Source organism: Anopheles gambiae, chromosome 2 (assembly GCF_943734735.2).
Source record: "Anopheles gambiae chromosome 2, idAnoGambNW_F1_1, whole genome shotgun sequence".
Lineage (NCBI taxonomy): Eukaryota > Metazoa > Arthropoda > Insecta > Diptera > Culicidae > Anopheles > Anopheles gambiae.
This window is the reverse complement of record NC_064601.1, coordinates 82,516,714-82,544,015: the sequence shown is the minus strand read 5'-3', so window position 1 is coordinate 82,544,015 and position 27,302 is coordinate 82,516,714. Positions and strand designations below refer to the sequence as shown.

The 27,302-nt window shown below is 48.3% G+C and overlaps 1 protein-coding gene across 11 annotated transcripts; it reads right to left on the bottom strand.

Moving 5' to 3' along the window:
* Positions 1–870: 870 nt before the first annotated feature.
* On the bottom strand, positions 871–26,809 carry LOC5667264 (uncharacterized). Of its 11 annotated transcripts, none has more exons than XM_061652816.1 (14): positions 26,479–26,663; positions 23,379–23,931; positions 20,300–23,153; positions 17,151–17,493; positions 16,359–17,048; positions 8,419–8,912; positions 8,007–8,144; positions 7,339–7,647; positions 7,038–7,274; positions 5,476–6,963; positions 5,110–5,400; positions 4,929–5,043; positions 3,156–3,200; positions 871–2,602 (listed from the first exon to the last, which is right to left on the bottom strand). In XM_061652816.1, exons 2-14 carry the CDS (start codon positions 23,408–23,410, stop codon positions 2,406–2,408), a joined length of 7,233 nt encoding a protein of 2,410 aa, XP_061508800.1. In that variant the 5' UTR covers positions 23,411–23,931; positions 26,479–26,663; the 3' UTR covers positions 871–2,405. The 11 variants fall into 11 exon arrangements, 10 of the variants coding, with proteins under 10 accessions (XP_061508800.1, XP_061508801.1, XP_061508802.1 ...); XR_009765616.1 differs by having other exon boundaries at positions 2,498–2,602; positions 3,156–3,682; XM_061652817.1 differs by lacking the exon at positions 3,156–3,200.
* Between the last annotated feature and the right edge of the window lie 493 nt (positions 26,810–27,302).

The following is a 27,302-nucleotide window of genomic DNA, read 5'->3' as shown; positions in this document are numbered from 1 at the left end:
AGATTTACCACATCGGAATAGAAGAAGGATTTTGTTTACTTTTCAAACAAATAGGATTATAATAAAATTTAAAAAAAAACGCTCCATGCAAGATTAATCACCTTTTTCGTAAAATTTCCTTCAGGTGGCATTGGGCAAGGTATTAATTGTCGTCGATAATTGAATACTGGTAATTTTAATGTCTTTTTCTCGCTTCTCTCTTTCTCATCTTCCCCACAAATCTGTCGCTTTCCGCTAATTGTTTAAAAATTGACCGAGCAAATAATTGAGTGTATGGTATGCTATATTCGTGGTTGCACGGGTGTGTGGAATTGTTTCTAACTTAATGGGCACCACAGCGAACCGGTTTTGTGATGTTGGTTGATGACTGTTGTCCAAATGCACTCCTTAGCTTCTTTGTTTGTCCCCAGTAACATCGTGAAATGTGCATGCTTACGAGTGCGATAGTATACTTGTATGTTCGAGAACTATAACATCTACTATAGCATTGTTTGCTTTATAATTTGGAATAATAGTCATATTAACTGTCAAAAGCTCCATTCTGTAAGTTCACAGACAGATTGTAGTTAATAGTTATTGTTTCGGTTTTGTCTTGCACCCTTAGTTGAACTTGAAAAGTATGTAATTTACGACCCTTGTAGCTGACGTCTTAGTAAGGAGGGAGTTGTGCAGCTTTCAGTTCCGTCGAAAATGGGATTGTGTAGTTGGGTACATTTCGTTCTGTTGCAGCGTTTAACTTCATTAGCATTTGCATAATACATATTCTTGCGGTAGGTAACGGTTTGCTTGTCACCAACACAAACAGAGCAAGCACGATGCAACAAAGTGCATCTCGTAATTGACCGCGCGCGCTTGGTGTCACATCTTGTCTTGTTTTTTTTTTTACTAGTAATTTTATTGAGCAATTGTGTGGTGAGAGACCTTCCGCATGGTCCTCAAAAAACCCGCTCGATCGATGATTTCTTCGCATATGATTGCGTGTATGATATGATGAGTGTGCAGTTTGATTCGACGCACCGACATGTGGCAAAGCTTCAAAGCTTCTGACACGCACGTCGACCCATTCTTCGATGGTTGGTTGATATGGATATGGATGTGGATAAGTGCGGTAATGCATGCTATACTATTGATCATTAATGCATAGGATTTAGTGCCCTGTTTTATGCTACTTTATGTGGCGGGCTCTTAAATGTGGCTAGCAGCAGTAGCAGCAGTACCGACCAAAAAAGCTCTGTAGGTGGTGTAGGACGCGACTTGCTGCGTTGGATACAAGGTATATATTATATTTAGTCTTATTTAAATATTCGCATTAAATAGGTCTAACTTTTATATGTACAACAACAGTTCTTGTATAGCTCCCATCCACTATATTTGTTACGGCTGTCTTATCTGTTCGTGTAATATCGAGACTTAATCGTACTAAAACCTCCCTACAGCCGACATATAAATCGTCCGTTCGTTGACATCGTCACTAGTGAGAAGAATGAGTTCTACATATGCAAGAATAGTTGAACAACTAAATTAAAAGATGGATAAAAAAGCCGCAGTCTGTTCAAGTAACGGTTGCGCTGCTGAAAGAGTAACTTGATTTTAAAATTAGACGTATGTCATTGATGTAGCCCACGCCCTCCAAAACACGACCACACCAAAGCTTGTCTTCTTTAATCCTGGCCCTGGCAGTGGAGTATGCACATGATTTGCTTGGGGTAGATCACTGTGAAACAAGTGGTCTCATGCTTTGTATTATAAAGAAATCGTTTCCAAAATAACTACTAAACTAAATCCGACATCGAAAACTGTGCCGCACTACGCAGAAGTCTTAGTTTTCTCCTGCTCGGATAGGAAACCTGTGAAAGCTCAACGATATTCATGTGGCTATGTTACTTTTATATTACCTGTGGGCGATATTTTATCGATCTCTGAACTATTAACTAAGGCCCGTACTGACTTGTAAAATTATGTTTTGCACTGGAATGCCATTCAACATCGATGCTTTTAATATTGCAATCGCGCGTTAATTGGCGGGTCAAAGACACATATTAATGCGCCTTCAATAAGGAACAAAAAATCTTATAAGAATAGCTTCTCAGAATAGATCGATTGAGTTGCGTGTGTTTTCAAATCAATGGCAGTTAATTTCCATAGTATGTGGAGATATGGGATATTAGATTAGTCCTACCTAAAGTAATGCAATTCTTGCAGCAATGCACGAATGCACATCGTTGGTGCAACATGTGCACAGTAAGATAGTCAGTGTCACAATTGATTTTTTCTTCGTTTTTCGCATTTCACGTTTTGGAGGCTTTCTACTAGGTCAGCCTGAATGCAATTTCTAAACCATTCTTTACAATGCCACACGACAAGACACGGGGACGGAAGTCAACGAGCGCCGACACTCTCTACATTTAGGTGAAATAGTTTTCACGCTGCTGATACAGCGGAAGTGGTTCCGCCGGCGAGTCCGTGTCGTAGTCTTCCAGGTCCGATTCATAGTGATCTCGGTCGTCGTTCGGTTTGCTGCTTCCCGATGCGTTTGCCGCAGTACTAAACTGTGCGTTGCATTTGCGTTTTATCTTGGAGGGCAGTACGGCCGACGAGTCTTCTGTGGTGTTTCGTGGTTCAATATGGTGCAAAATAAATATCAGAAAATAAGGTAGACAAAGGATGAAGAAGGGATAATTAGTATAAATCGTTCGAAAAAAAAAACAACAAAGCATACATGTTAATGCGATCAACCAAACACATGCACGAAACACAGTCATTGGTTTCATTAAAATTGAAGCAAACGAGACATGCACTTTAGGCTTTTGAAAGGACAGTTTTTTTAATGCATATATTGATAATATGCGGATCGATATATGAATGATATGAGCGTGTAAGACACAATTGTGTTAACGAGAAATGAGTTTGAATCTGTTTTAAGTATTTCTTTTCAATATAATTTTCCATCAATTTTTCTCCAGATCTTGTACATAATTTATGCGAATTAGTACCATTAATTTTAAAAAATCTTAAAAATCATGTACTGCAGATTACGAACTTTTGCTTTGCTTTTGCTTGCACACAGCAAGAATGAAAACTTTCCTCTGCTACGTATTCAGTTCAATACTTTACGCAGTTTCTGTCATTAAATTGTATAATACCGTAATACAAACCTTTGCGCTTATCGCGTGCACCATCATAGCTCGCCGGTTTATCCTCTGCGTGATTTGGGTGGTGGTGTGGTGTTAGAGTTTGAGTCGAACACAAACGCAAATGTGATGATGGTTTTGTCGCAGGAAATAAATTAAAAGTGTTGGATCAAGTTGTTATGAAGGGTGGCGGCGCAAAGATAGACAGAGTGTGTATTAAGATGGCGTAATAGAAGTTTTGTGTATGGCAAAATGAATGCGGTGAAGAAGGGGGTGGTGTTGACTTTTCCGAACGCTACAGAACAGATTCGTTCCCGGTACGGTGGCGTTAACGTGCACACACATCGATAGCAATTTTTGGTGTTCACGTGCTGCACGTGCGGTCATTTCAACAGGCAAACATAACACAACAAACACAAACAAACGCAAACACTACTGCTGCCGCTGCTGTTGCTGCTGCTGCTGCTTCATTCAACACAAAATGGCAAGACAAGCGCATCCTCTACTCTACTTCTGTGCATTATTAGTGGCTGAATGATGGTTTGGGTTTCCTGATGCAAAAATATAAAAAAAAATGTTGAAAACAAAAAAAGAAAATCAAGTGAATTAAAACCCGTACTTGGTAAATTAAAATTATGTAAACAAACAAAAAGTAATTAGGAAAAAGAAGAAAATAATAGCTAAATTACTAAAAAAAATAAGAAATGGTTTATGGAGATATTCAAAAAATCTATAAAAAATATAGTAAAGTAATGGCATAATATACTTGAGACATAAATTTATAATATAAAACAAAAAATATGTAATCAAAAAGTGCATACGTAAAGAAATATATATATATAAGTCTATCATGCAATGTGGCAATTTTAAAGAGAAAAAAAACTAATCAATACATTAAAACTATAACAATGTCAACAAATCCATGTCAGCGACACGTACTCAATTGTGATGATTAGAGGTGATACTCAAAACGATTGGTATGACATTTTTGCGACCATCGCTCAATCAATCACTATGTCATGACTTTTTTTACTGTGATCAGTTCTGCAAAATGTCACTGGCATAGTCATGACACATTCGCTCTCAAACAAAATCATGTCTGCGTCATGTCTACTGTGATGATCAGAGGTGAGACTCAAACAGTTGGTGCGACCATCACATGCTTCATAACAGTTTGAGCGACCACCTCTTGGTTAGCCACTTGGTCGCGACATTGTGCATCGGTGATCATCACGATAGTCATGGGAGATATGCGGTACCACACGCCAAGTATATTTCAAGAATGTCGTGATGATTACTGACAGAAAATGTCGTGATTATCACCAACCGAAAATGTCGTGACCATGTAAGTGACCCAGAGTTGAGTGCTAAACAAAATGTCACCAAACAAGTGATTGATCCACCAACTGCTCGAGTCTCACCTGTGATCATCTCAGTTGTGTACGTGAAACAAATGTATGAAATATATAACAAAAATGTATGAAACGAAATATTTATGTTTTTAACAGTTTTAACAGTATTTAACAGTTTGATATAAAAGTTCTATTGATGGTGGTTAACAAGCTGTGCGCTCAAACATAGTGCATCAATAATTACTTGAACCATACATAACAAACACAACAAACAATTTAAATTTCGTATCCCAATTTCAACACAACACAACAAACACTGATTCAAAAGCTGATTATAACTAATCTAATTTACTCTTTCCAAAACTGGATCAAATTTCATTTCCAAAGGTTTCAAATTTGAACCAGGCACGAAGGCATTACTAACACAAAATGCACCGCTTCTTACCTGCGACAATTTTGCTCATTTGCATCACCTGCTGAGCGAGGATTTGATTGAGCTGGATGAGATGTTCACGCTGTTTCTTTTCCGCGTTCGGCACTGGATTCAGTCCACCGGCCTCCTGTTGAGTGCATAAATGCATTAACATTCTCTGTCTGTAACGTAGCGTTAGTATCGATCGACTTACATTACTACCACCGGCACCGCCGCCAATCGGGGTGTCGGAGAGCATTTTCTTGATCGCTTCCACCTTCTCCTGCCGGCGCCGCTTCTCCTCCGGCGACAGTTCCGGCGTCTGCTCAGGTACGTAGCGTTCGGGGATGAGGATCTTGCTCGGTGCGGCCAGCAGCTTATCGATGGTGTGTTCGGAGATTTTTTCCCGTGGCCCAAGGGCGGACCGTACCACGTCCGGTGCGTTCGAGCGGGGCCGTATCGTGACCTCAAGGTCGACGTCATCACGCGCTCTCCAGTTGACATTCTGAAAAGGATGAGAATTATTGCATTGAATTTCAACACCTACCCTTGCCAAAAAATGATGTTATAACACACGTACATTTTTGTTCATATCATTTTCGCTGTGCATCAACTCGATGGACTTTGCATTGACGTGATGGGGCGCCGTGTGATGCCGACGCTTATCCTTCGGAACGGCTCGGCGCTGTCGGTTTTGCTGAGCTTGCTGGCGTTGCTGCTGCTGGTACTGCTGGTCGTCTTTCATGCTCGAGGTCGCTTTGGTCTCGCCACTTCCCGACGAGTCACCGCTATTCTCGCCAACGGTCATGTTCCCGCCCGTTGCCATTTCGTTGATGATCTGCTTCGCCGCCTCACTCTGGAACACGGGATCCAGCTCCGCATCGGCATGCGTGAGGCTTTGTATCGATTCCGTCTTGCGTTTCAGCCCGCTCAGCGAGCTGGTGGACATTCCGGTCGTGCTGCCGGTGCTTCCGACGCTGCCGAGATAGCTAGACTGGTACGACGAAACGCTCCCAACGCCCGACACTCGACTGCCATCGTTGCTGAGGTACTTCGATTGCAACCCACCGTCAAAGTTACCCGTGTAAAGATCGGCCTGGCGATCGATCAGCGAAACAGGGTAGCTGTTCCCGTTCGTCGAAGCGACGACGCTGCTGTAATAATCGCTCATCAGCTTGTTTCCGTCGAGCGAGCCGGCAACACCATCACTGCCCGACTCGTGGCCCTGCACAAACAGCTCATGTGTTTCGTACCCTCTGGGCAGCGACTTGGAGCGCTGGTAATCTTCCATCAGCTGTGCCTCCTCTTCCAGCACCTGATCGAGGCTGAGGGCCAGATTGCGATCGTTCTTTTCCTTGTCCCGCATCCGTCGCTCGGATTCGCGCTTCACGATGCGAACCGTTTTAATTTCCTGCTTATCGGCTGGATTCAGCATACCGCCGGCACCGTAGTTGTACAAAGGTCCCCCGGCCGAGTACAGATCGTCCAACGATTCCGCACCTTCGATGGGCTCCTTAGCGCGGCTGCTCGGAAGGAACAGGCTTTGCATTTCGTCATCGATCGTCAGCACGCTCGATGCTGAGGACGACAGGGCGCGATGGTTGCTGGCGGACGAGACGGATGATTCTTTGCCCGCCAACGAATCGAGATCCGTCTCTACCCAGGACGAAGAATAGCTACGCTTGTGCTTTGCGCTAGCCGATTGTTGCTGCTGCTGCTGCTGGTCGCGCTGTTGTTCCTGCGAATGCGCCATGTGCTGTTGCTCATCGGCCTGCAGGCGATCCATCATTTGCGCCTCGTGATTATCGCTGTAAGAGGTCAGCTGACGCACGGCTTGACCGAGCTCCTGGCGCTGGCGTTGCATGTCACCGACCAGCAATTTCGCGCGCTTCAGCTCCGACTCGAGCACTGCGGTCACCGAACCGGGCATGTACTGGTTATCCATCGGTGAGGCTGAATCAAACACCGAATGCATCGAACGATGCTCACGGGAAGCTTGCAGCTTCTGACGCAGTACCAGCAGCTCCTGCTCCAGCCGAGCGTTCGTTGAGACTGTCTTCTCCAGTTTCTAAAAGCATGCCGAAAAGAGGAGATAAATTAATATTTTTAAACACTCTTTTTTTCGTTTTCAGTTTAATTCACCTTCGAATTAGCTGCCAGCAACTGATGCACCCTTGTCAGCTCACGCTCCAGCGTATGCTGCTGCTGCCGGGCGGTATCCATCGCCATCGGCATGTTTCCACCTTCCCGATTCAAAACGTGCGTCTTCAGTGTCGCGAGCGCTTTTTCCAAATTTTCCTTATCACGCTGCAGCGCTTGCAGTGTGCCGGATTCTTCCTGCATTAGTTTATCGATCTGGTATAGCTGCTGCACCTTCGACTGCACAAAAGAAAATGGGTTAGAAATTCGTTTACTTAAGAGATTTGATTATCATCGTGCTCACCTGTAGCTCCACGTGGTTCGGGCTGGTACGATCCCACTGACGCTGCTCTTCCTGCAGCAAACGGCGCTCCTGCATGCGCTGATTGAATTCCAAGCGATCGAGCGTGGCCGATTCGGGCGATTGGAGTTGTTTCTTGCCACCGACCGGACCACGGTACAGACTGCCCAGCTTGACCATGTTGTCGACCAGATTGATCAAGGGTTTCTCCTTTTCGTACTGCTTTTCCAGCTCCGTTAGCTGTTGCTTGAGCGCATCCAGGCGGGCTAAACTGTCCGCCTTCCGGTTTCCCTCAGCGGTGCGGATAAGGTTCTAAAGTTGGTTAAGATAATCAGTTAATGAATGGAAGAACAAATTTCTAATGCTTGATGTTAGGTGTTGCTTTTTGTCACGGCAATGTTCTTTTGGTCGCATTATTTTATCTTTCCAGTACCAAAAAGCACTTAAGCTTTCACTTAAATGTTAGTCACCAAAAAAAGTTTAAAAATGAATTTAATTCGCAAAATTCAATGTTAAAAATAGGAAAAATGTTAATATTGCGTATTTTGTTAGTATTATGTGCAAAACGTATTCTTATTGTGCTAATTAAACCCAACCAATCGTCAAAATTCCATCCACAAAGCCACCGAAAGTTAATAACATATAAAAATTAAAACACAAAAATAATAAACCTGTAATTCATGAATGTTCGTGCAGCACTGTTCGATCGATCGCGCTGTTTGACTGTTCTGTCGTCGCAACTGAATCAACAGCAGTATCAACTCTTCGTGCGTCCGGTTCAGAAGATCACCAGCAGACACATCCAAGGGCTGCGAAAGTTTTTTTAAAAAGGTACGAAGAGTATGTTTAAACGATTTTGCTAATAAGCCTAAAACACATCTCTTAACGATCTAGTTTCACATTTGCTTGAAAGTATCATAAACAAAAAAACATCTTTAAAGATCACAGATATCGTTTACGGAAGTAACGATTGGAGTTAGCAACGATCATGCTGTCAACACACACAAACATACTTCTTTGTAAACCTTCCGACCACTTCATCCTGTACCACACCTCGCTAGTTATCTTCCTTCCCAATCTTACCTTCGCATCCAATCGTTCACTCGAGGCATCCCTGTTCATACGACCGTTCATATATCCGCCCGGCTCGTTGCCAGTAGCACCACCTGCCGTAGTAGGGGTCGCCGACCAGTGCGCCGGCCCATCGGGCCTACCTGCCATGGGCGATTGCGGGGAAGCGTCCTGCGGCAGCTGCTGCTGGTCCTGCATCGTTGCCAAGCTTCGGTCGATGTTTTGTAGCTGATAGTGCTGCTGAAGGTTCAGCTCCTGGGCACGCTGCAGCTGGGCCTGGGTGTACAGGTCGTGCGTCGACTCGAAGCTTATGTCGGGCCGAATGTACTTGTCGCTGGCGTAATAGTCAGCGGCAGCAGCGCCCATCATCATGCCCTCGTAGTAGCTGCTTCCGGGCGTTCCCGCTCCCTTTGCCACTGCCTGCAGGTAGGCGGGATCGGATGGGTCCGGCTTGACCGTTAGCGCGACCTTCGGAAGGTTGAACACATTCCGCACCGATATCGAGGCTGGAGAAAAAAGAAGGGGTGCGAAAAAAAGGGGGGGAAAGTGCAAAAAGTGGAATAAAGAAGTTGAAAACGTTAATACACTTTTTGCTCCTTGGGCAATTAATTATAGTGTGCGTTAAATCATCTCATTTTTAATAGAGCACTCGCATAGGGTTTCAATGGTTCATCATACCTTGTTACTTCATGTCCTGTACAAAACGTAAATGATCTGTGTTTTTTTACACAAACATTTTAAGCTCACGCTGTTCCATTGTTTTTACATGTATATATATTTACAATATTTGCAATATGTGTCTGCACAGACTTTACATCAATAATAACCGAGGGAAAATATAAATGCGCTATTATCCAACTTATCTTATTCAATTTCATGTGTCACCTTGTAAACGGAGGTTCTCGCACATTACCGCAACCGCACAATTCCTATTGGAATGTAATTACATCTAATATGAAAAATATACTGTACATGGTAGAATTAACAATATCTTGCATCCAATATTTTATGCGTACAATAATACAAAAATTGTTATTGTAATCGAGTGTGAAAAAGTGTGCAGCATATTCGCTTGTTAGGTTTAACACTATTTACACGATTTTGGCTTTTGTTTCAGCTATCCGATTAATTCCTCATTTTTCCTATTGGTTTTTTCTAACATTCAAACTGTCTTCTAAATGCATTACTCCTCTTCCGTCCTCTATTCGACCGTTCACGTGTTTGCCACTGTCCAAATTATATTTATCTCTCAACGTTTCCATCTTTCGCTTACTGTCTTCCATACTGTGCTTGCCACTGTTCAGACTGCTCACAGACATAACGTCGTGGGGTTTTTCACACGCCTCTAAGTAATATTGTTTCGCCGCAAGTGATCTAGTGTCGGCGCTGGGCAACGTTATGGCATCACCTGCACCCTCCATGGCAGGCTGTTGAGCGTTCGGTTTGCCAGAGATGCCACCATTACCAGCAGACAACGGTTTTTGGTGGTACGTTTCACTGCTGTTATTTCCACCAGATCTGGAAGTGCTGCCGCCCGCTGAATTGCTACTATTGACCAGCCCGCTAGACATCAAATCCCACTGGCGTATCGTTTCGCGATTGATGTCGTAGCGGTTGATTTCGTCGCGCAGCACCTCGTACACCGCATCCGAGTCACGCCCGCTGGACGAGGACCACCGACCGTCCCGTACGATCGTACCGGAGGAGGACACGTTGCTGGCAAGCTGCACATACACATCATCATCGTCCCCATTGCCACCCGCTCCTTCTTCAATTGCTAAGGGAGTGCGTAAGATGGATTTGTTAGCAACCGCAGCAGCCGATAATGATTGTTCGCCGAATACTGCTTTCGACACTGGCAGATGTGCTAGATGCTCGTTAACATACGTCACATCCTTCCGATTGATCTTAACGATTGGTTTGGGGTTCGTCTCTTCACCGTGGGCAGCGTCCTGGTGTGCGTCACGCAACCTTTGTTCCTGCATTTCCCGCTGTTCCTGCTGCTGCTGCTGCTGTTGGTTGATCGTTTTCACCAGCAGAGCAGCAGACGATGGTGACCTGATCGTACCGAGATGATCAAGATTGTCCATCGATTTGGCATGAATGTGCGACACGCGGCGCAAGTTATCCCGCCAAAGGGTGTCTTCCTCCCAGAGCTGATCTCCGGACGAGATGTTACCTCCGGACGTATCAAGCATTTGTTGCATCTGCACACTGTCTCTTCTGCTGCTGCTACTACATCCTGCAGCAGGATCACCATTGCCGGCGGAATACGCACCACCATCTCCACCGACGACACCTGTATAACCACCACCCAACGAACCAGTCGACTGCCGTACGTTCACCGCACTGCCATCCTTCGAGGTGGCCATCGATAACGATGAACCCGATCTGCCAGCCACCGCTCTACTGCCGCCCGCCGCCAGCGACGCAGCGATCGTTTTGTTCACGTCCTTCTGCCCGATCCGGTCGGATTCGTAGATGTTTTTCCGATCGATATCCGCGTGCTTCTCGGTGGCGGACGCGTGCAGCAACAGGTTGGCCGCCTTGAGCGTGTTGTTTAGCGGATTGTGGATGTGAAAAATGCTACCCGTCGTCGGTTTGCGCAACCCGCCCGGATCGCGCTGATTGTTCAACGTGTCGCCTGGTTGGGTGATCGTCGCCATCGGTCCTCCACATCGTTCACTGCTCAGCTGACGGCTGTGCTGCTGCGCGACTCGATCGTCCTCGCGTGATCCTACCCTTGCCTGCAGATCGGAGTAGTAGTACGGTGCTCCCTCCGACGACAGTGTACTGTTGTTGCGGCTGTGTAGTGGTTGCGCCACGCCACCCTCCTCGATCGGCGTAATCGTCCTGTTGCACTGATTCGCCCGCTCATAATCACCGCGCAGTGTGCACGAGCTTTGCTGGTCCGGATCGAGGGCCGACGACGAAAGGGAAGCATTCTCCACGTCCAGACTGTGGCCCTCCAGCACCGTGCCGAGGTACTCCGACTGGCAGCGGGCATCGTGCAGCGAGAGGTTTTTCTCCCTCAGCGGGCTGAGAATCGGACCGGACGAGCTGGTGCGCCCGATCGATTCGGACGACCCGTGCGGAGGCGGACCCGGCATGTCGACATTCTCGTAGTAGATGCTGTTGTCGTGCCCGTTCTGCGAAAAGTTGGACGAGTTGCTGTTCATCTCAGCTCCTCCGCCTCCTCCTCCGCCAACGCTGTGCGAGTAGCGATCGACCTCAGCGCTGGCAATTTCGCAACCATCCAATGCCAGCTCGATCGGGCAGTTGATGGAACTGCCCGATATCGGTCGCCGTTTGTTCCGCATCGACACATCCATGCACGATCGGCTTCTCCACTCGATGGACCCGCTCGTTTCGGACAGCGTGATCGAGCTGCGGGCAGACGCGCTATTATCCCTGTTCGCTCCCATCGTCGTCGTTCGTCCTCCGTTCGCTCCGGTTTCCCGCAGCAGCAGCTCATACTCGGAAGACGCATGCGACACACCGTCATACCGGTCCGCTCCGCTACCCGCTAGTGAATCGCGCCCAGGCTTACCAGCAGCGCCACTGCTAGTAAAAAGACCCTGCGAGCTGCTGCGCAAACTGGACCGGTTGGAAGAGATGCTGCCACTTTCGCGCCGCATCCCGTACGAAAGGTTCATCGAGCCGGCCAACGACTGGCCACCGCTGGACGTACCCGCGACCAAGCTTTGCACCGACTGTCGCTTCTCCTGCTGCGCGGCGTGATGGTTTCTAATTAGATCGATCGCTTCGCTCGAGCGAAACCGTTCCCGGTCGGCGTACCGGGCGAAATCGATGCCCGGTCCTAGCAACCCTACTCTCTCTTCATCTCCACCACCACCACCAGTACCATCGGGTTCATCAAGCGGTAGTGAAGTGATCGGTATCGGAGGCGGAGATACGATGTCACTGTCGGAACTGTCCAGCAAGCTGTCAAACGTGCCGTCGCCCGCCCCACCACCGTGAAGACCGAACGGAGTGTTGTTGCTACTGCCACTGGCCCCCAAATAGTAGGACGCCGGCCGGAAGGTGTCGGACAGGCTGAATCGCGACCGGGCCATCGTTTTGCTCTGCAGCTCGGCACTGTGCGTTGTCGCTAGGTGCTTCTTCTCTTTGCCACCGTGCTTCTTTTTGGCGATGCGCTTACAGTCATCCGTCACCTTGTCACCACCACCGGCCGTGTCCGATTCACTGTCACTGTCATCCGGCTTGCTCGACTGCATCACGATGTCGGGCCAGTTTTTATCCTTTTTCTTCTTCTTGTTACCACCAACGCCGCCGCCACTACCGGCGGTATTACCACCGCCGGTCATTGCGTTTTTCATCCGCACCACTGTGCTCGTCTTTTCGCCACCGAATTCGATCGTACTTTCCGTCCCGCCGCCCGTTAGTATCTTTGTTTGGCCCCCCTCAGGCCCGCCCTTCACACTGTCCTGCTTCTTTGCATCCCTTTGCGTAGCTTCGTCTGCCAGCGCCCGGTTCGTGTCCTTTAGCGCATTGATGTTACTGTGCAGTTGCGACAGCTCCATGTACAGTGGTTCCGAATCGACCGGCGGCGGCGGCGGCGGAGGCCCATTTTTCCCCTGCCCAAACTCACCGGCCTTGCCGCCACTCCCCCCCTTCCCCGAAGCCGATCGGGACGCGGGATCCGTACGCACCATGATCATCTCGTACGTCGTTCCCCGCAGCTCGTCCGCCGTGGCAAACACGCTCTTCCCGTGCGTTCCCTTGGTCATCTCGATGTACGTGCTTTCGTCGTACGCGTTGCATATCTGCATCTCTCCGTTGCCTTTCTGTATCGAGTCGAGAATGTCCATCGCGGTCAGGCTTTCGCAGGGTCGTAACTTTCCGCCAACCGCCGTGTTGCTGCTGGACGCGTTCATGAGCGAAAGCGTTGTGCAGCTGCTTGCCGAGCTGATTACGGTCCTGCGCGGCGTCATCGGCATATAGTGCCCTTCCATTATTTGCAGGGAAAGTTCGTCGTCCAGCGCCCGGCGGCTCAGCAGCTCGGCGGCGGACGGGTTGCCTTTGGACGACAGTTCCGGCTCCGGCTGTTCAGCTTGCTGCAGCGCTTCGTCCAGATCTTCGTCCGTGTACTCAAAGATGTCCTCTCCGTCGTCTGCACCTTTCTCGATGTCTTCTTGGTCGGAATAATTTTCACTGCCGTGCTCCGTCAAGTCCTTTTCTCTCAAAGACTCGCTCCTAGTTGGAGTGGACACCCCCTTGAACCCCTCCATACCAGTTGCTCCACTGGAAACGTTCACCGAACCGGAATGTAAGCTTTTAATGCCCAGCGACGTTATGCTGTGCTTGTAAACTGGAACGTACGACTGTAATTGCTGATCGTGCTGATTAGACGACGAACCTCCCTTTTCCATTATGTGCAACGGGTTGTCGTCAAGCGACGGGTTACTGTTCCCACTACCATTTATCACACTACTACCACTACCTTTATCACTTGGCAGCTGGTTACTGCTATCGCTGCTGTGGTTATTTGTGGCGGGACGAAGTAACCCGCCCCTATCGCTGAACTGTTTCGATTGCTCTAAATCCCTCTCCACGCTCTTGTGCTCATTTGGCGCTTTGATAAAACTATTTTCATATACATTCGCGTCCACGCTGAGGTTGGGACTGGCGCTAACGCTTGCGTGATTCACTAAACTATCCTCATACACCCCATCATCATCATCATCATCAACAACATTAACAGTCTGTTCTGCCTCAGCCTGTCGCTCAATCATCGTCTCCAGTCCTGCCGATTGGCCCTGCTCGACCTCCTGCGCGATCGGTGGACCGTTTCGGTCCGTGCCATCGTCCTTGCGGAGCATCCTCCTTGCATTACCCTCACCGCCACCAGTGCCGGCCGGGTCGGCGTAAAAAGATTGCGTTAATGCGTGCATCGTACTGTTGTTATTGTCAGTGGTGCTGCTGCCAGCCGGTGGAAATTCCCTAAACTGGTGGCAGTGGGGTGGGGTGTGTGGTGTTAAATTGTGTGGTGGTTGTGGTGGTTGTGGTGCTTCGTCCGCTACCTCTTGCGCGGAAGCGGTACTAGCGAGTGGTGGTAGTAGTAGTGGGGATGACCTTCCTGCCGGCGTAAAATTTCTTCCATCTAATATAATACATGAAAATACACACATACAACAGAGAAATGTATGGTATGAGATAAGTGTTGTCAGATTTTCTTCTTTTTTTTGGTTTTGCTGTCTCTTAGTCGGGTAGGGGGTAGGGTTGAGAGTTGAGTGAGAGGGGCAGTGGGGTGGTTTTAGTAGCACATAACTTTACGTTTCCCTGCCATAAGCCTGGATTGTCGTTTCCCTTTTTAAAAAAGGACCATTTAGGGCCTTGCTGCGCTACATTACTTGTCTAAAGAGGCTAACAATTTTGTACTGTTTTTGTTTAGAGATAAAGGGACAGAGAGAAAAGCTCACCGAAATACATAACAATGTGTACCGAAACCAAGGTTAACCAGTTGTCAGGATAGAGTTTTAGCTTAACCTGACGGTGTCTTTATGTTACTCGCCATGAACCTTCTAAGCCATAGGCAGCTCTAACCGATACATACATTTCAGATACACTGTACATATACTTAGTACAGGGCTTAGTACAGGCCAGTATTAGAACTAGTGGTCGTGTAGTGTAGAAAGGTAACATGAGATTAGTACTAATTACAGTGGTGAATAAAAAAACGAGAGTTGTCACATGAGAAGATGTGTAGGGCTATAAGTTCACCGTTCCTCGTGATTCAGGATTTGCTTTTCAGACTGTAGACACTTGTTCGGTTGTTCGGTTACGAGATGAGAAGGAAAAACATCAATCCGCTTTACTTCCCACTATAAATATATATATGCAGTTTTGATAATAACGAAACAAAGAGACAACACTTTTCCTCATATTTCCATACCTTTCGATTGTGTGTACCAGAGCTTGGCTCTTCTTTGGCTATTTTTACGCTGCCAGGCAGGAAGGTCTCGCGTAAGAGATGAATTTATAGAGAAAACACACCAAACCAGAAGTAAAACAATGATACAAAACAACAAGAAAAAAGTCAATCTATATATATATACATGTGAATATGAAACAATAAAACGCACGCGTGTCTGTGTTTTTCCCTCCCATTTTGGCAAAACTGGGAAAACGGTGGAACAAGTAGTGCAACAAATTTTTACAATCGACGAAGACTTGTTTTTCTCTTAGTACAAAAAACAAACAGTACGAAATTTAAAGGCCAAAACAAAAAGAAACACACACGCACACAAACAAACACACTAAAACGCAACGCATAATAGATGATGAAACACAGTTTTCTAAGCAAATCCAGAACATTGTAAAGAAGGCGAAGAGAGAAAGGAAGGAAGAAGGAAGAAACAGATAAGAAGGAGTGGTTTGTTATGTTCTACGCGCTGAGAACGCTTTAGAACGGGGCAGCTAAGCTATTCCGGAGGAGTTGGGGACGTTCAACTCTAGGTAAAGTGATCTAAGTGATCTAAACAATCTATTTTTTTTTTCTTAGTACAATATTTAACCTAAAAATGACAAAACATGCATACAAAATTGCAAACGTGTAATAGAAACCCATGTATGAATTCCAACACTAGAGCACAATAGATACAAATGCAAAGGAAAAGAAACAAATGAGAAAAAAAAAAACAAAACAAAACAAAAATAAAAACAACAAAATTTCGGAAATATTACTCTAAAAAGCTTAAATTAATGAAACTCCAACATATAAATAGCGCACACAGTCAGAGACACAGAGATAAGTAGAAAGAGGGAAGAATGCCAAAATCAAAAAAGGGAGAAGAAGAAACAAACTAGTGCGCTTCAGCAAGCTGGGCATTTTGTTAGACCATTTACGTGTACACGTCAGTATTGAGTATCATTTCAGTGCAGTATATAACAAGATATGGATCAAGATGCACAGCTTCACTACACCTTACCTTCATCGTCCGACGAGTAGCTGTTGTAGTCACCGTTCAGCTTCATCTGGCTGCCGAACGCCGACGAGGACGCTTGCGCAATGTTGACCGCACTGCCCCCATGCTTTCTGGCGGCCGTCACCGAGCTTAGGGCCGTCAGATCACCCACCGACTGGCGTTCGTAGCTCGATGCGTAGTAGTCCCCGCGCAGTAGGGCCTCAGCGTCTGCCTTCAGACCGTAGATGTCCTCGTTGCGTCGATCGGCACCACCAACGCTTGCATTGGAGCCACGATTGAGCGATTCGGCCGATGCCATCGTTGCCGCGTGCTGGCTGGCGATTTTCTTCGTCAGCGGCGATTGCAGCATGCGCTGCTTCCACTCGAGCAGTCGCTTCATGGATTCTTCCCGCTTGCGTTCGCCGTCTCGCAGCGACGAGTCTTCCTCCTTGCGGGGCAACCGGGCACTCGCCGAACGGGCAAACTGTTCCTGCTGCTGCTGGGCGGTGCCCTGCTTCTTTAAGCTGCTGACGGTGGGACGGCCCTGACCGGTGCCACCGGTCCGATGGTCGGTAGCGGACGGCCGGGGCATACTTTGCGAGCCACCGTGCGGATAATCTTCACCCTGCTGGCCAGATGCTTGCAGCTGCATGATTTTACCACTGCCGCTCCGGTACAGTCCATCCCGGGGCATCGTACCGCTGACAAACAATCCTGTAGAGTGGAAATTGATGTGGTGGAGGAATTTAGTGATACAAACAGGCATTTTTTATTCAATTTGCTATGTGATTTCATATCGAGCATGCTCTTCCTTACCTTGCATATCATCGGATCGTTGTTTGCGCGACGCCCCAGCTCCCGGGTTGTTTGTCCGCTGCAGGTAGGAAGCGCTTTGCAGGCGCATCTTCTCGGCATAGCTGGCCTCGGAATAGTAGTAGTGATCGGGCGTTCGGTTGATGTCTAGGCTCGATTTGGGCCGTGGGGTGCGATGGACAGGGCTTGGCTCATCGGTCACACCGCCGGCTGCTTGGTTCATTGGATGGCGCGCTTCGTAGTCCAGAAAGTCTGCAGAATGTGGCCGCGGAATGCTCGGTGGAATGGGTCGTGCACGCATCTGGGCGTGCTGGGGATGTTGACCGGCAGCTCCCGGTGACTGATGCTGTAGAATAGTAATGTCAATAAAACAACATTAATACAAATTTATACAATAAAGCGGTCATACTCGAATGTTATTCAAAAGATCGAGAATGTTATTGCATTACGATCGCAGCATAAAGTTCTTAACAACAAGAATCATACAATTTGATTCCATTTTTTTTTTCTTGGTATAACAATCAACCTCGAAAGACACCTGAATGGAGTAGAGGCAGGAAATGCTGGCGCAAGTGGCAGATCATGGCAACCACCACAGCAGCAGCAGAGCAGTAACACCAGCTACAGCAATAATTTAGACATCGAGATTCTTCTGCCATCTGTGGATGAGATTTCCAGCGGCATCAAGCAGCTTAAGAGCAATAAGTCTGCGGGCAGCGACGAACTGGCGGCCGAGCTCTTCAAGATGGGCCGGAGAGGCTTACCATCGAAATGCATCAGCTGATCGTGATAATCTGGGAACAAGAACAACTGCCGGAAGAGTGGAAACTGGGTGCCATTCACCCAGTCTACAAAAGGGTAACAGGCTCGATTGCTCGAACTTGCGAGCCATCACAGTCCTCAATTCCGCCTACAAGATCCTGTCTCAGATTCTGTTCTGCAGACTTGGACCACTTGCTACAAATTTCGTCGGTAGCTAACAAGATGGATTTGTTGGGGACAAATCTATCGCCGACCAAATTTTTACTCTCAGGCAGATGCTCCAGAAGTGCCGAAAGTGCCAGATCCCTACGCACCACCTGTTCATCGACTTCAAGGCGGCCTACAACACTATAGACCGGAATGAGCTATGGAACATCATGCAGCGGTACCACTTCCCTGGGAAGTTGATCCGGCTGTTAGAGGTCACCATGAACGGGGTGCAGTGTAAGGTGAGAGTATCGAACTTGATCACTTGACAAGGTGCTCTCTATCTGCTCTTCAAAATCGCCCTGGAAGGTGTCATTCGAAGCGCGGGGCTTGACAACGACATCCGTGGCACCTGTCTCTCCAATTTCTTTGCTTCGCGGATGACATCGACATCACCGGCAGGACAACAGCGAAGGTGTGTGAGGCGTACACCCGACTCAAAAGGGAAACAGCAAGAATTGGATTGAGAATCAATGCGACGAAGACGAAGTACCTGCTTGCCGGAGACTCAGACCATTTGGGAAGCAGTGTATTAGTTGACGGCGACAATCTCTAGGTAGTGAAGGAGTTCTACTATCTTGGGACGGTCGTTACTTCGGAAAACGACATCAGCAGCGAAATCCGAAGACGCCTTGTGCAGGGGAATCGTGCATACTATGGGCTTCATTGACTGTTGAGATCGAGAAGATGAGAAATGTTAGATCGATATATCGATCGATATATCGATATATATATATACATTGATTTGCCCGGTGGTCCTCTATGGACAAGAGTCTTGGACCATTCCAGTGAAAGATGCAAACGCTTTCTGACGTGTTTGAGCGACGCATCCTCCGGACCATCTTTGGCAGTGTGTTCGAGCATGGAGCGTGGAGGAGAAGGATGAACCACGAGCTTGCTGAGCTGTACGGTGAACCGAGCATAGCAAAGGCTGAGGCATGTCATGAGGATGCCGGACTCATGCCCCACCAAGAAGGTGTTCGACAGCAATCCCCATTTCGGCATAAGGCGCAGGGGAGCACAGCAAGCTTGATGGTTGGATCAGGCGGAGCGAGACCTGTCGGAGATTGGGTGTCTACATGGATGGGAGACTGCAGCCAGGGACCGAACATCCTGCAAAATGATTGTTGACCGGGCCATGTCACGACAACGTGCTCTATCGTGAGCAGGCCAACAAAAGAGAGAGCGCGACCACAAATAAACCTGGATATGGCGATATTGTCCTTGTTTAGGACATGGTGAAGATTTCGCCAAAGGTTTTTGTGCAAGTAGTTGGTTATCGTAGGTTTCGATCCATCCCAATAGTGACGAGCATCTATATTCGATGTTCCATAATCGGGAATTACTTGCAGCATTCAGCATTTTGAAGCTTAAAAGTGAGTTACAGGTAGTCCCCAAGATACTCCGTACGTCTTACACGCGGATGCGGAGAAACGCGGTTTACTTTGAGCACATTGTATTGATTTGACACATCAATAGTCAAATGTTAAATAATTTCCCTTTTGATCGAATGTTAAAAACAATTTCAAAAGGTTTAAAACTGTTATATTCAGTCAGAATAATGTCAAATAATGAATTAGTTGGCTAAAACCACCCCCTACTAGCAATACGAAAATTAGTGATATTTTGACTAGAAATCACGAGTTTCGACTTACGCGGAAATTTGAAATTATTAACCATATATCTCGGGGACAGCCTGTATTTCTTTAGCTCCAACTCAGCCAAAAAGTAACTGTGAACCAAGAATCCCTGGTAGAAACCCACATTCGCGCTTCGGTCTTTTTGAAATCACGTTGATTTTCGATCTCTTGGAAACCCGAAATGCGAGTCAAGCTATCTAATGCAGGGCGCAATCCGGCACTGTCTAAAAGATACGAATAAAATTGTAAATTTTCTGCCCGAAATTGACTGCCATATGTGCGTGTACTGTACCAAACGACATTGTACCACAAGTCATTACACTTAATTCGTTCACATGAAAGTCGTTGGAATGCATTGGAAAAGCCAACAGTACAGTGAAATTGATCGCTGCGATCAGACCCAGGGTGCGTGATCCCAATTGGAGCACACACACACACACACACTGGACACACTGTAACAACGCATTCAAGTCTGTCTCCAGCCAGCCCAGACCGATTCAAATCTAATCACAATTATAAACGGTAATTCTCATCAGCACTCACCTCAAATTGGCCGGCATTGTAGATTGCGGCGCCCATGTACGCCGGAAACGCTCCATTGCCTTCGTAGCGCAGCGGGCTGGACGGCCGTTTGTAGGTTGTCCCGCCGGCTGGCACACCCCCTCCTCCCGCCGCCGCTTCCATCGCGTTCGCCGGCAGCGACTTGGACAGCATCGTTAGGTTGTAGATGTCCTCATAGTCGGACATGTGCTTGGGATCGATCGCCGAGTTGGGCGGCCCGTACGTGTCCGGCGTCCGGCGATCGTTGCTGGGGTACAGGAAGGGATTCGTTCCGGCACCACCACCGCTACGCAGTACCCCACCACCGTGCATGGGAGAGGACTGCATTCCCTGCTGTTGCTGTTGTTGTTGCTGCTGCTGTTGCTGCTTGGAAGCGTTCAATTTCTGCTGCTGCTGCTGCTGCTGCTCGATCAGCTTCTGAATGTACAGGTCGCGTTCGATTCGCTTCGGATCGCCGTAGATCGCATGGGCCGTTAGTGCGGCTGGTGTTCGACTGCTACCCAGTACCATGCCCCCGTTCGGCGGGCCCGAACCACCCCCCACTGCCCCCGGGGGGAATGGTCCTCCGGTGGCAAGCATCTGCTGCTGCTGCACCATTTGATCGTACCGATCGTGCAGCATCGTATGTTCGGGGCTGGGCGAAGAGTAGCCGCCATCGTTGACGCGTCTCGGCTTCGGTGGAGCATTGGCGTACAGCGGTTGCGGCATGGACATGCTATCGTTGAGTGCAGACACACCTCCACCACCACCACCACTGCTGCTGCTACTGCCATTCCCACTCGCTTGCTGGATCAGTTTCATCGTATCGTTTGACCCGTGCGACTGAGGCCCACCGCTCGAATCACTCGACAGCAGCTCCGTCCCAGTACCGCCCGCTTTGCCACTGCTGTACTGCTGCTGCTGCTGCTGCTGCTGCTGGGAGAGACTTTCCTCCTGTTCCGCCCCCGCCGGCTGTATCATCATCGTGGCCAGTGTCAGCGCCCTCACCCACTGGCTCATCGATTCGCCGCTCTCCGCCGCAAACACGAACGTGCGCATGTTGGCGTGCTCGCACTTGAACGCAAACTTGCGATAGATCTTGTCCTCGGGGAAGCAGGCGGACACCTTGTACGACGGCAGCAGCACCGTGCCGAGCAGCTTCTCCTCCTCCTGCCCCTTGTAGTAGTACAGCACGTACTCGGACAGGACGAACCAGCGCCGGCGCCACACCTTCAGCCCGTCCGAGCCCTGCTTGTACAGCCAGCCGGCCAGCGCAACGGGCGCGTTGGCGGGTCGCCGCGTGACGGGCGACTTGAGCGTATGCTGCTGGCCTCCCGCGCTGCGCTTCCGCTCGCTCGAATCGTGCGACGGGCTGGACAGCGTGTCCGAGGGGGAGGATTTCATCTGCTGCTGCTGCTGCTGCTGCTGCCCGGCTGCGTTACTACTGCCCGCCAGCACCATCGAGCTGATCTGCGTCTGGCAGGCTTGGTTCACCACCTGCCCGGGAATGTTCTGCTGAATGATAATTTCGCTACCGGCACCGCCGGGCGGCGAGTTGGCCATCCCCGCATGCTGCTGATAGCCGGCTCGCTGCAGGTACAGCGATTCTCCCTCCTCTCCGTACGCACCACCGGCACCTCCTGCGGCACCGGAATCCAGCGTGCCCTGGTAGGATGGGACGTGGGAGCGCATCATCTTGTCGGTTTCGCTGGCAGCCGGCTGGCAGTGGTTCTGCAGATTCAAGCTCGATGGTGGCGCGTTTCGATGCTGTGAACCACTGCCGTTCGCTGCATATCGTTGTTGTTGTTGTTGCTGCTGTTGCTGCTGTTGCTTCATTGCGTGTTGCATTTGCTGTTGTTGCTGTTTTTGCATTTGCTGTTGCTTCTGCTGCTGAGCTAACTGCTTCTGCTGTTGCTGCTGCTGCGCTTGTGAAGGATATTGTGGATGTTTGTGTACCTGCAACTGTTGCTGCTGCTGTTGTTGCTGCTGCTGATGGTGCTGCTGCTGCTGCTGAATCTGCTGCTGATGATGCTGGGATAGATTCTGGAGCAGGTTCTGCTTCAGATGGTAGTTCGGCACGGGCGGGTTGAGCTGCTGCCGCAGTGCGAACGTTTGCTGCTGGTGCGCGATCGCTTCCGTGGCCGTTTTGATCTGCTGCTGGATCTTCTCCCGCTGCAGCTGCTGGAACTGCAGCTCCAGCTTGGACATGGGTGCGTTGTGGGCCGTCGAGCCCGAGGTCACCGAGTGGGGCGTGCCGACGCCACTGCTACCCGGGCCGCCACCGCCAGCAGACCGTACCAGCGGAGCGGTCTGGTACAGCCGCTCCCGCTCTCCACCACTACCGCTCGATGGGGAGCTAACGCGGTACAGCTGATGTTGCTGTTGCTGATCGTATCCATAGCTACCGCTGCCGCCGGGCCCGAGCGTGTTGCTGCGATACTGTTGATGCTGGGCGTGCAGCAAACCTTGCTGTTGTTGTTGTTGCTGATGGTGCGCCGGGTGCAGGTGATACCCGGATTGGGCCGCCCCGCTGGCCGACGAGAGGTCAGCCCCGTCCGTGGCGCCGTACAGTGCGCCGCTGTTGGTGCTGAGCGAAGATTTGGGGCTGCCGGTCGAGTAAGGGGACCGGAGCGACGACGCCGACGGATGCGGCTGGCCGTAGCTCTGGTACTGGGCGGGAAACATGGCCGATCGGCCCGGTGCCGGTCCGGTGGCGCCGTAATCGTACCCGTGCTGGTAGCCGCCACCGCCCTGCTGCGGTGGCTTCATCTGCGGCATCGGCGCCAGGTGTGAGTTGGCCTGCTGCAGCTGCTGCAGCTTTTTGCTCTCCATCGTCGTGAACGTGGGTGGATCAATCCTGTCAAAGGGGGGAGGGAAAGAAGAAGACACGTTAGATTGTTTTGCGTTTGCTTGCGCGGTGATAAACAAAATAACAAAAGCGCCACACAATACGGTTAAATAATTGGAGTGAGTTGGAGGGGGGGAAAATCGCAACAAATTCGACAACAATTACCAACTGCACAACCACAACAAAAACACACACACAATTTAATAAGCAATTTATGCACACAAACAAGCTTACCAATCCCATAATTGCCAAAGACAGCTAAACATGTTTGCTTCCGTTGTTTCTCGCTAACGCTCTTTTGCTTTGCTCAGTTTAAAACCCCTACACCCTCTCCCCGCACATGAAAACACACACACCTCTCTCTCTCTCACCACGTAAATCTAATTCGATTCTCCCCGCAGTGTCTATCGTTGGCTAATAATCGCTCCTGTTGTGGTGGCCGCTCCCCGCGTGCTTCAAACAAATCAAAATTGACTTTCGCGAACCTTCCTCCAACCACCACCGCACGCACACACACACTCATACGACGGCGAACTAACTACACCATTCGGGGCCTTGCACAATTTCTCCACAAATTACATACGCTACCCCGTCATCAGTCGTCATCAGCCGTCATCGTGTTGTGGCCCGAGCGTTGAGCGGCAGCATCTTGGGGGCCGCCTACCCCCTGGGGGTCACCAGGACTAGCGCCTTCTCTCACGTACACATTTTCCCTTTTTCTCCGCTTTCGATGTTTAAATCTCACAGATTTGCTAATTTTTCCGCTAATTCACAAAAAGAAGGAAAACTACAACGAACGACGGGGGAACGTGTGTTAGTAAAACGGTTACAATTGGTGGTGTCGCACCTCTCCTGCCCGTGCCCGTTGATGGGTCACTAATTTCGTGACCCATTTTTAACACTTCCCCATCTCCCCACCATTTTTCGCCGGACGATGACTGCGCGACACGGGCAAGAGACGAACCCGGTGCGGGGAGCAAGGAGCACGGGAGCATTGGGCATTTGGGCGGTATGTACTGTACTGAAACGTGACCCGAATGATGCTCACTCACACACACAAGCACACACACACATATATACAGTCTGTTCCCGAGATACGCGATTTATGCGTTCCTAAGAAATCCGCGTAACTTGAATATCCGCGCAAGTCGAATTTCACTTTCTTCAGCTAAAACAAATTTGATGACTCGGCAATTTTGATAAAAATTTGGTACTGTTATACACTTTATTTCAAACGATTCGTGCAGACTATTCTGATATTGGGCCCTTTTCCCTTTTAAGATGGTAGGCTGAAATTTTAGCCTATCAGCTGCTTTGTAGAACAGTTTTCGAGCAGATATGAAAGTGGGTATAATATGCAGGTGCGCTTATTCCAAGATGTATGTATTTAGAAGGTTGATTTGCATCCTTTCTGCTTCTGAAAGAAGATTTTACAGGGTTTCAAATCATATAAGGGAATAGTTCAAACATTTAGGGGAATGTTGCAAATCGGTAGGGGAATGTTGTAAGCATGCTGTGGAAGCTTGCAATCACATAGGAGAGTGTTGCAATCGACTAGGTGAAGTTTGCAAGCATACTGTGAAGCTGTCATTCGACTGTTGGGTGGCGCTGTAAATACTTCAAAACATTTTCGATGGTTTTACTTATTTATCATGTTTAATTATGACTTTTTCCGGGGCAAGATTTATTTAGTTCTACATGTGTTCGACAACTAAGTGCCACACAAAAACAACTCAAAATTATGTTTTTTTGAAAACATCTTCGGTATCAATTCGAAGCTTTTTACACCGGCACCCACAGTCTGATGACAGCTCCACGGTATGCTTGCAAAATTCCCTTATTCGATTGCAACACTCCCCTATATGACTGCAAAATTCCACAGTATGCTTGCATCATTCTCCAGCCGATTGGCAGCATTCCCCTAAGTGATTGAACTATTCCCTGTAAGAGTATTTTGTGTATTCGTCAAATTACCAGAAAGCCTGTTTGAGCAAAAGTTTTCACACGTCCTGTCAAAAAGTGACGTTTCAATTTGGTTATAAAAAAACAGGCTATGAGACCATCTGGTCTACATATTCTTTGATTCTAGATTCCACCACCTGATCTCTTTAATGCATCTTGGGGTAAATGAAAACACGACCTTGTTTTGACATTTTTTCGAGCAGGTACTCGAATCTAATTCTAGCGTTGAGGCTGAAATAATCTAGGCTGAAAATCTCAGGCTAGATTTGTGTGTGATTTTGTATGGAGTGTTTACATGATTTCAGCCGCCAACTATCATACTCCATATAACAAAGCTAGCTAGTATCGGGAAAGGCCCCATTCCTGGCTTTAAGGCAGAATAATTTTTTTTAAACAAAAATGCAATTTATACTGCATTGGACAGTTTTTGAAGCAAATTGTACTGATTTGACATTTAAGGTGTTAAATAAAAAAAACGGGTATCTCCGAATCCGCGTAGGTCGAGAACTGCGTAACTCGGGAACAGACTGTACGCATGTGCTTATGTCGTTTGCGTAGTTGTGTGTTTGAAGGAATTGCATACGTTTTACACAGCACGGGAAGGCGGCGAAGAGATGATGGGAAGGTTTCTACTACTTCCTCAGACCCCCCCCCCCCCCCTCCTCCTCGTAACCTCTTCCTCCGTCCCTTCTCCACCACAAATAGCAGTGCCAGTTGCCGTGTAGTACCCAATGGAGAGGGCAAGAGACCAGAAAATCACACGCGCGCAGCACTCGAGGGACACTCGTCGAGGGACGGCTGCTCTTCTTAAAAGGAAATCGCATCCAAACCCCCATTTTGCTCCTCACCGGGCGGGAAGTGGAGTGTGTACTTTCACTGCACCTGTAATCGATACTAATTACCGAAGATTTTGCCCGGCAGGGAAAGCCGTACTACAATCGCACACGCATTAAGCGCGTCACTTCACTTTTTCCCTCGCGCTTTCTCACTCTTTCGCTTGCTCCCGTCACACCTTTCACCTGACCCTGCCCAGTGCCTCCTTCGCACGATGAATGAAATTACTATGGACCCGACGGGGATGCCACTAAAAAAAAAACAATTGACAGGCGCGACACGACACACCGCACCATCATCATCAGCAAACGGCGCCGTTTGTTTTCGATTTCTCTTGCCGTTTTTTTGTTTTCGTGTAGTTTGACGAATTTAACAACATTCTAATGAGGTGCGGTTTTTTCCTTCGGGTTTTCCACGCACCAACCACCACTCACATACAGGCACACAGCTACACACACGCACACAAACGGGGATGCCCTAATTAGTGATGCCGTTTGCTTCTCTCACAAAACGTGGAACAACGTGATTGGAAACTGACGGTTCACCATTTTCCCTACAGTGCAGAAGGGATACGCACAGGCAGCAAGCCGTGATAGTGATGGAAAACGGTGATTTTCCACTGCCCCAGCTGGGCTGTTTTTCCCTTCAACTTAAAGGGTGACAACCTCTGCGGGAAGCTCGTGCTGTTCGTTTAGCCACCGTCACCAAACACACTCGCCCAGCAGCGTGATTGAGAAAATCTGCCATCCACAACTGACTGACCGAAAACACACACTAACACACACTGTACTGTGTGTAGGTGCTTTTCCACAGCGCTTCCTGGGACATATTACTCCGGAAAATCCTTCCACACTCCAAACGGGGAAACGCACACGCTCGTTTGCTGCTAGAGACGGTCGGCCTCAGCACAATTTTTCGATCGAAAAAATTCGATCGATCCGGCTGTCAATTTGGTGTCATTTGACACTCATTTCGCCGCCAAGGTGTTCATTTTACTGGTCTTTTTGAAAACTGGTATACCATGACACTCACGAGCAAAATGAACTATGCTACAAAAATTCGATCGTTCCGCTTTGTATGGCGAAAAATCCGCAACTCATTGAGCTGCGGAAATTTTCGAATATCAGAAAAATGCCATAAATTAAGGTTAATGGTTTTGAAAAACGTTATGTAAAAGCAAGTTGGTAATTGTTCTGGTTCTTTTTCAATATTTTGGGTGATAAAAAATCATTTATTAAATATTTAAAAAAATGGTTTGCCTACACTAAGTACTGAACTCGATGGGAATCGACTTCATGCAGGAGTATGAAAGAAATAGTTATACTGTCAGTTTTACGTGAGCGCCTATCGAATTTTTTCGAT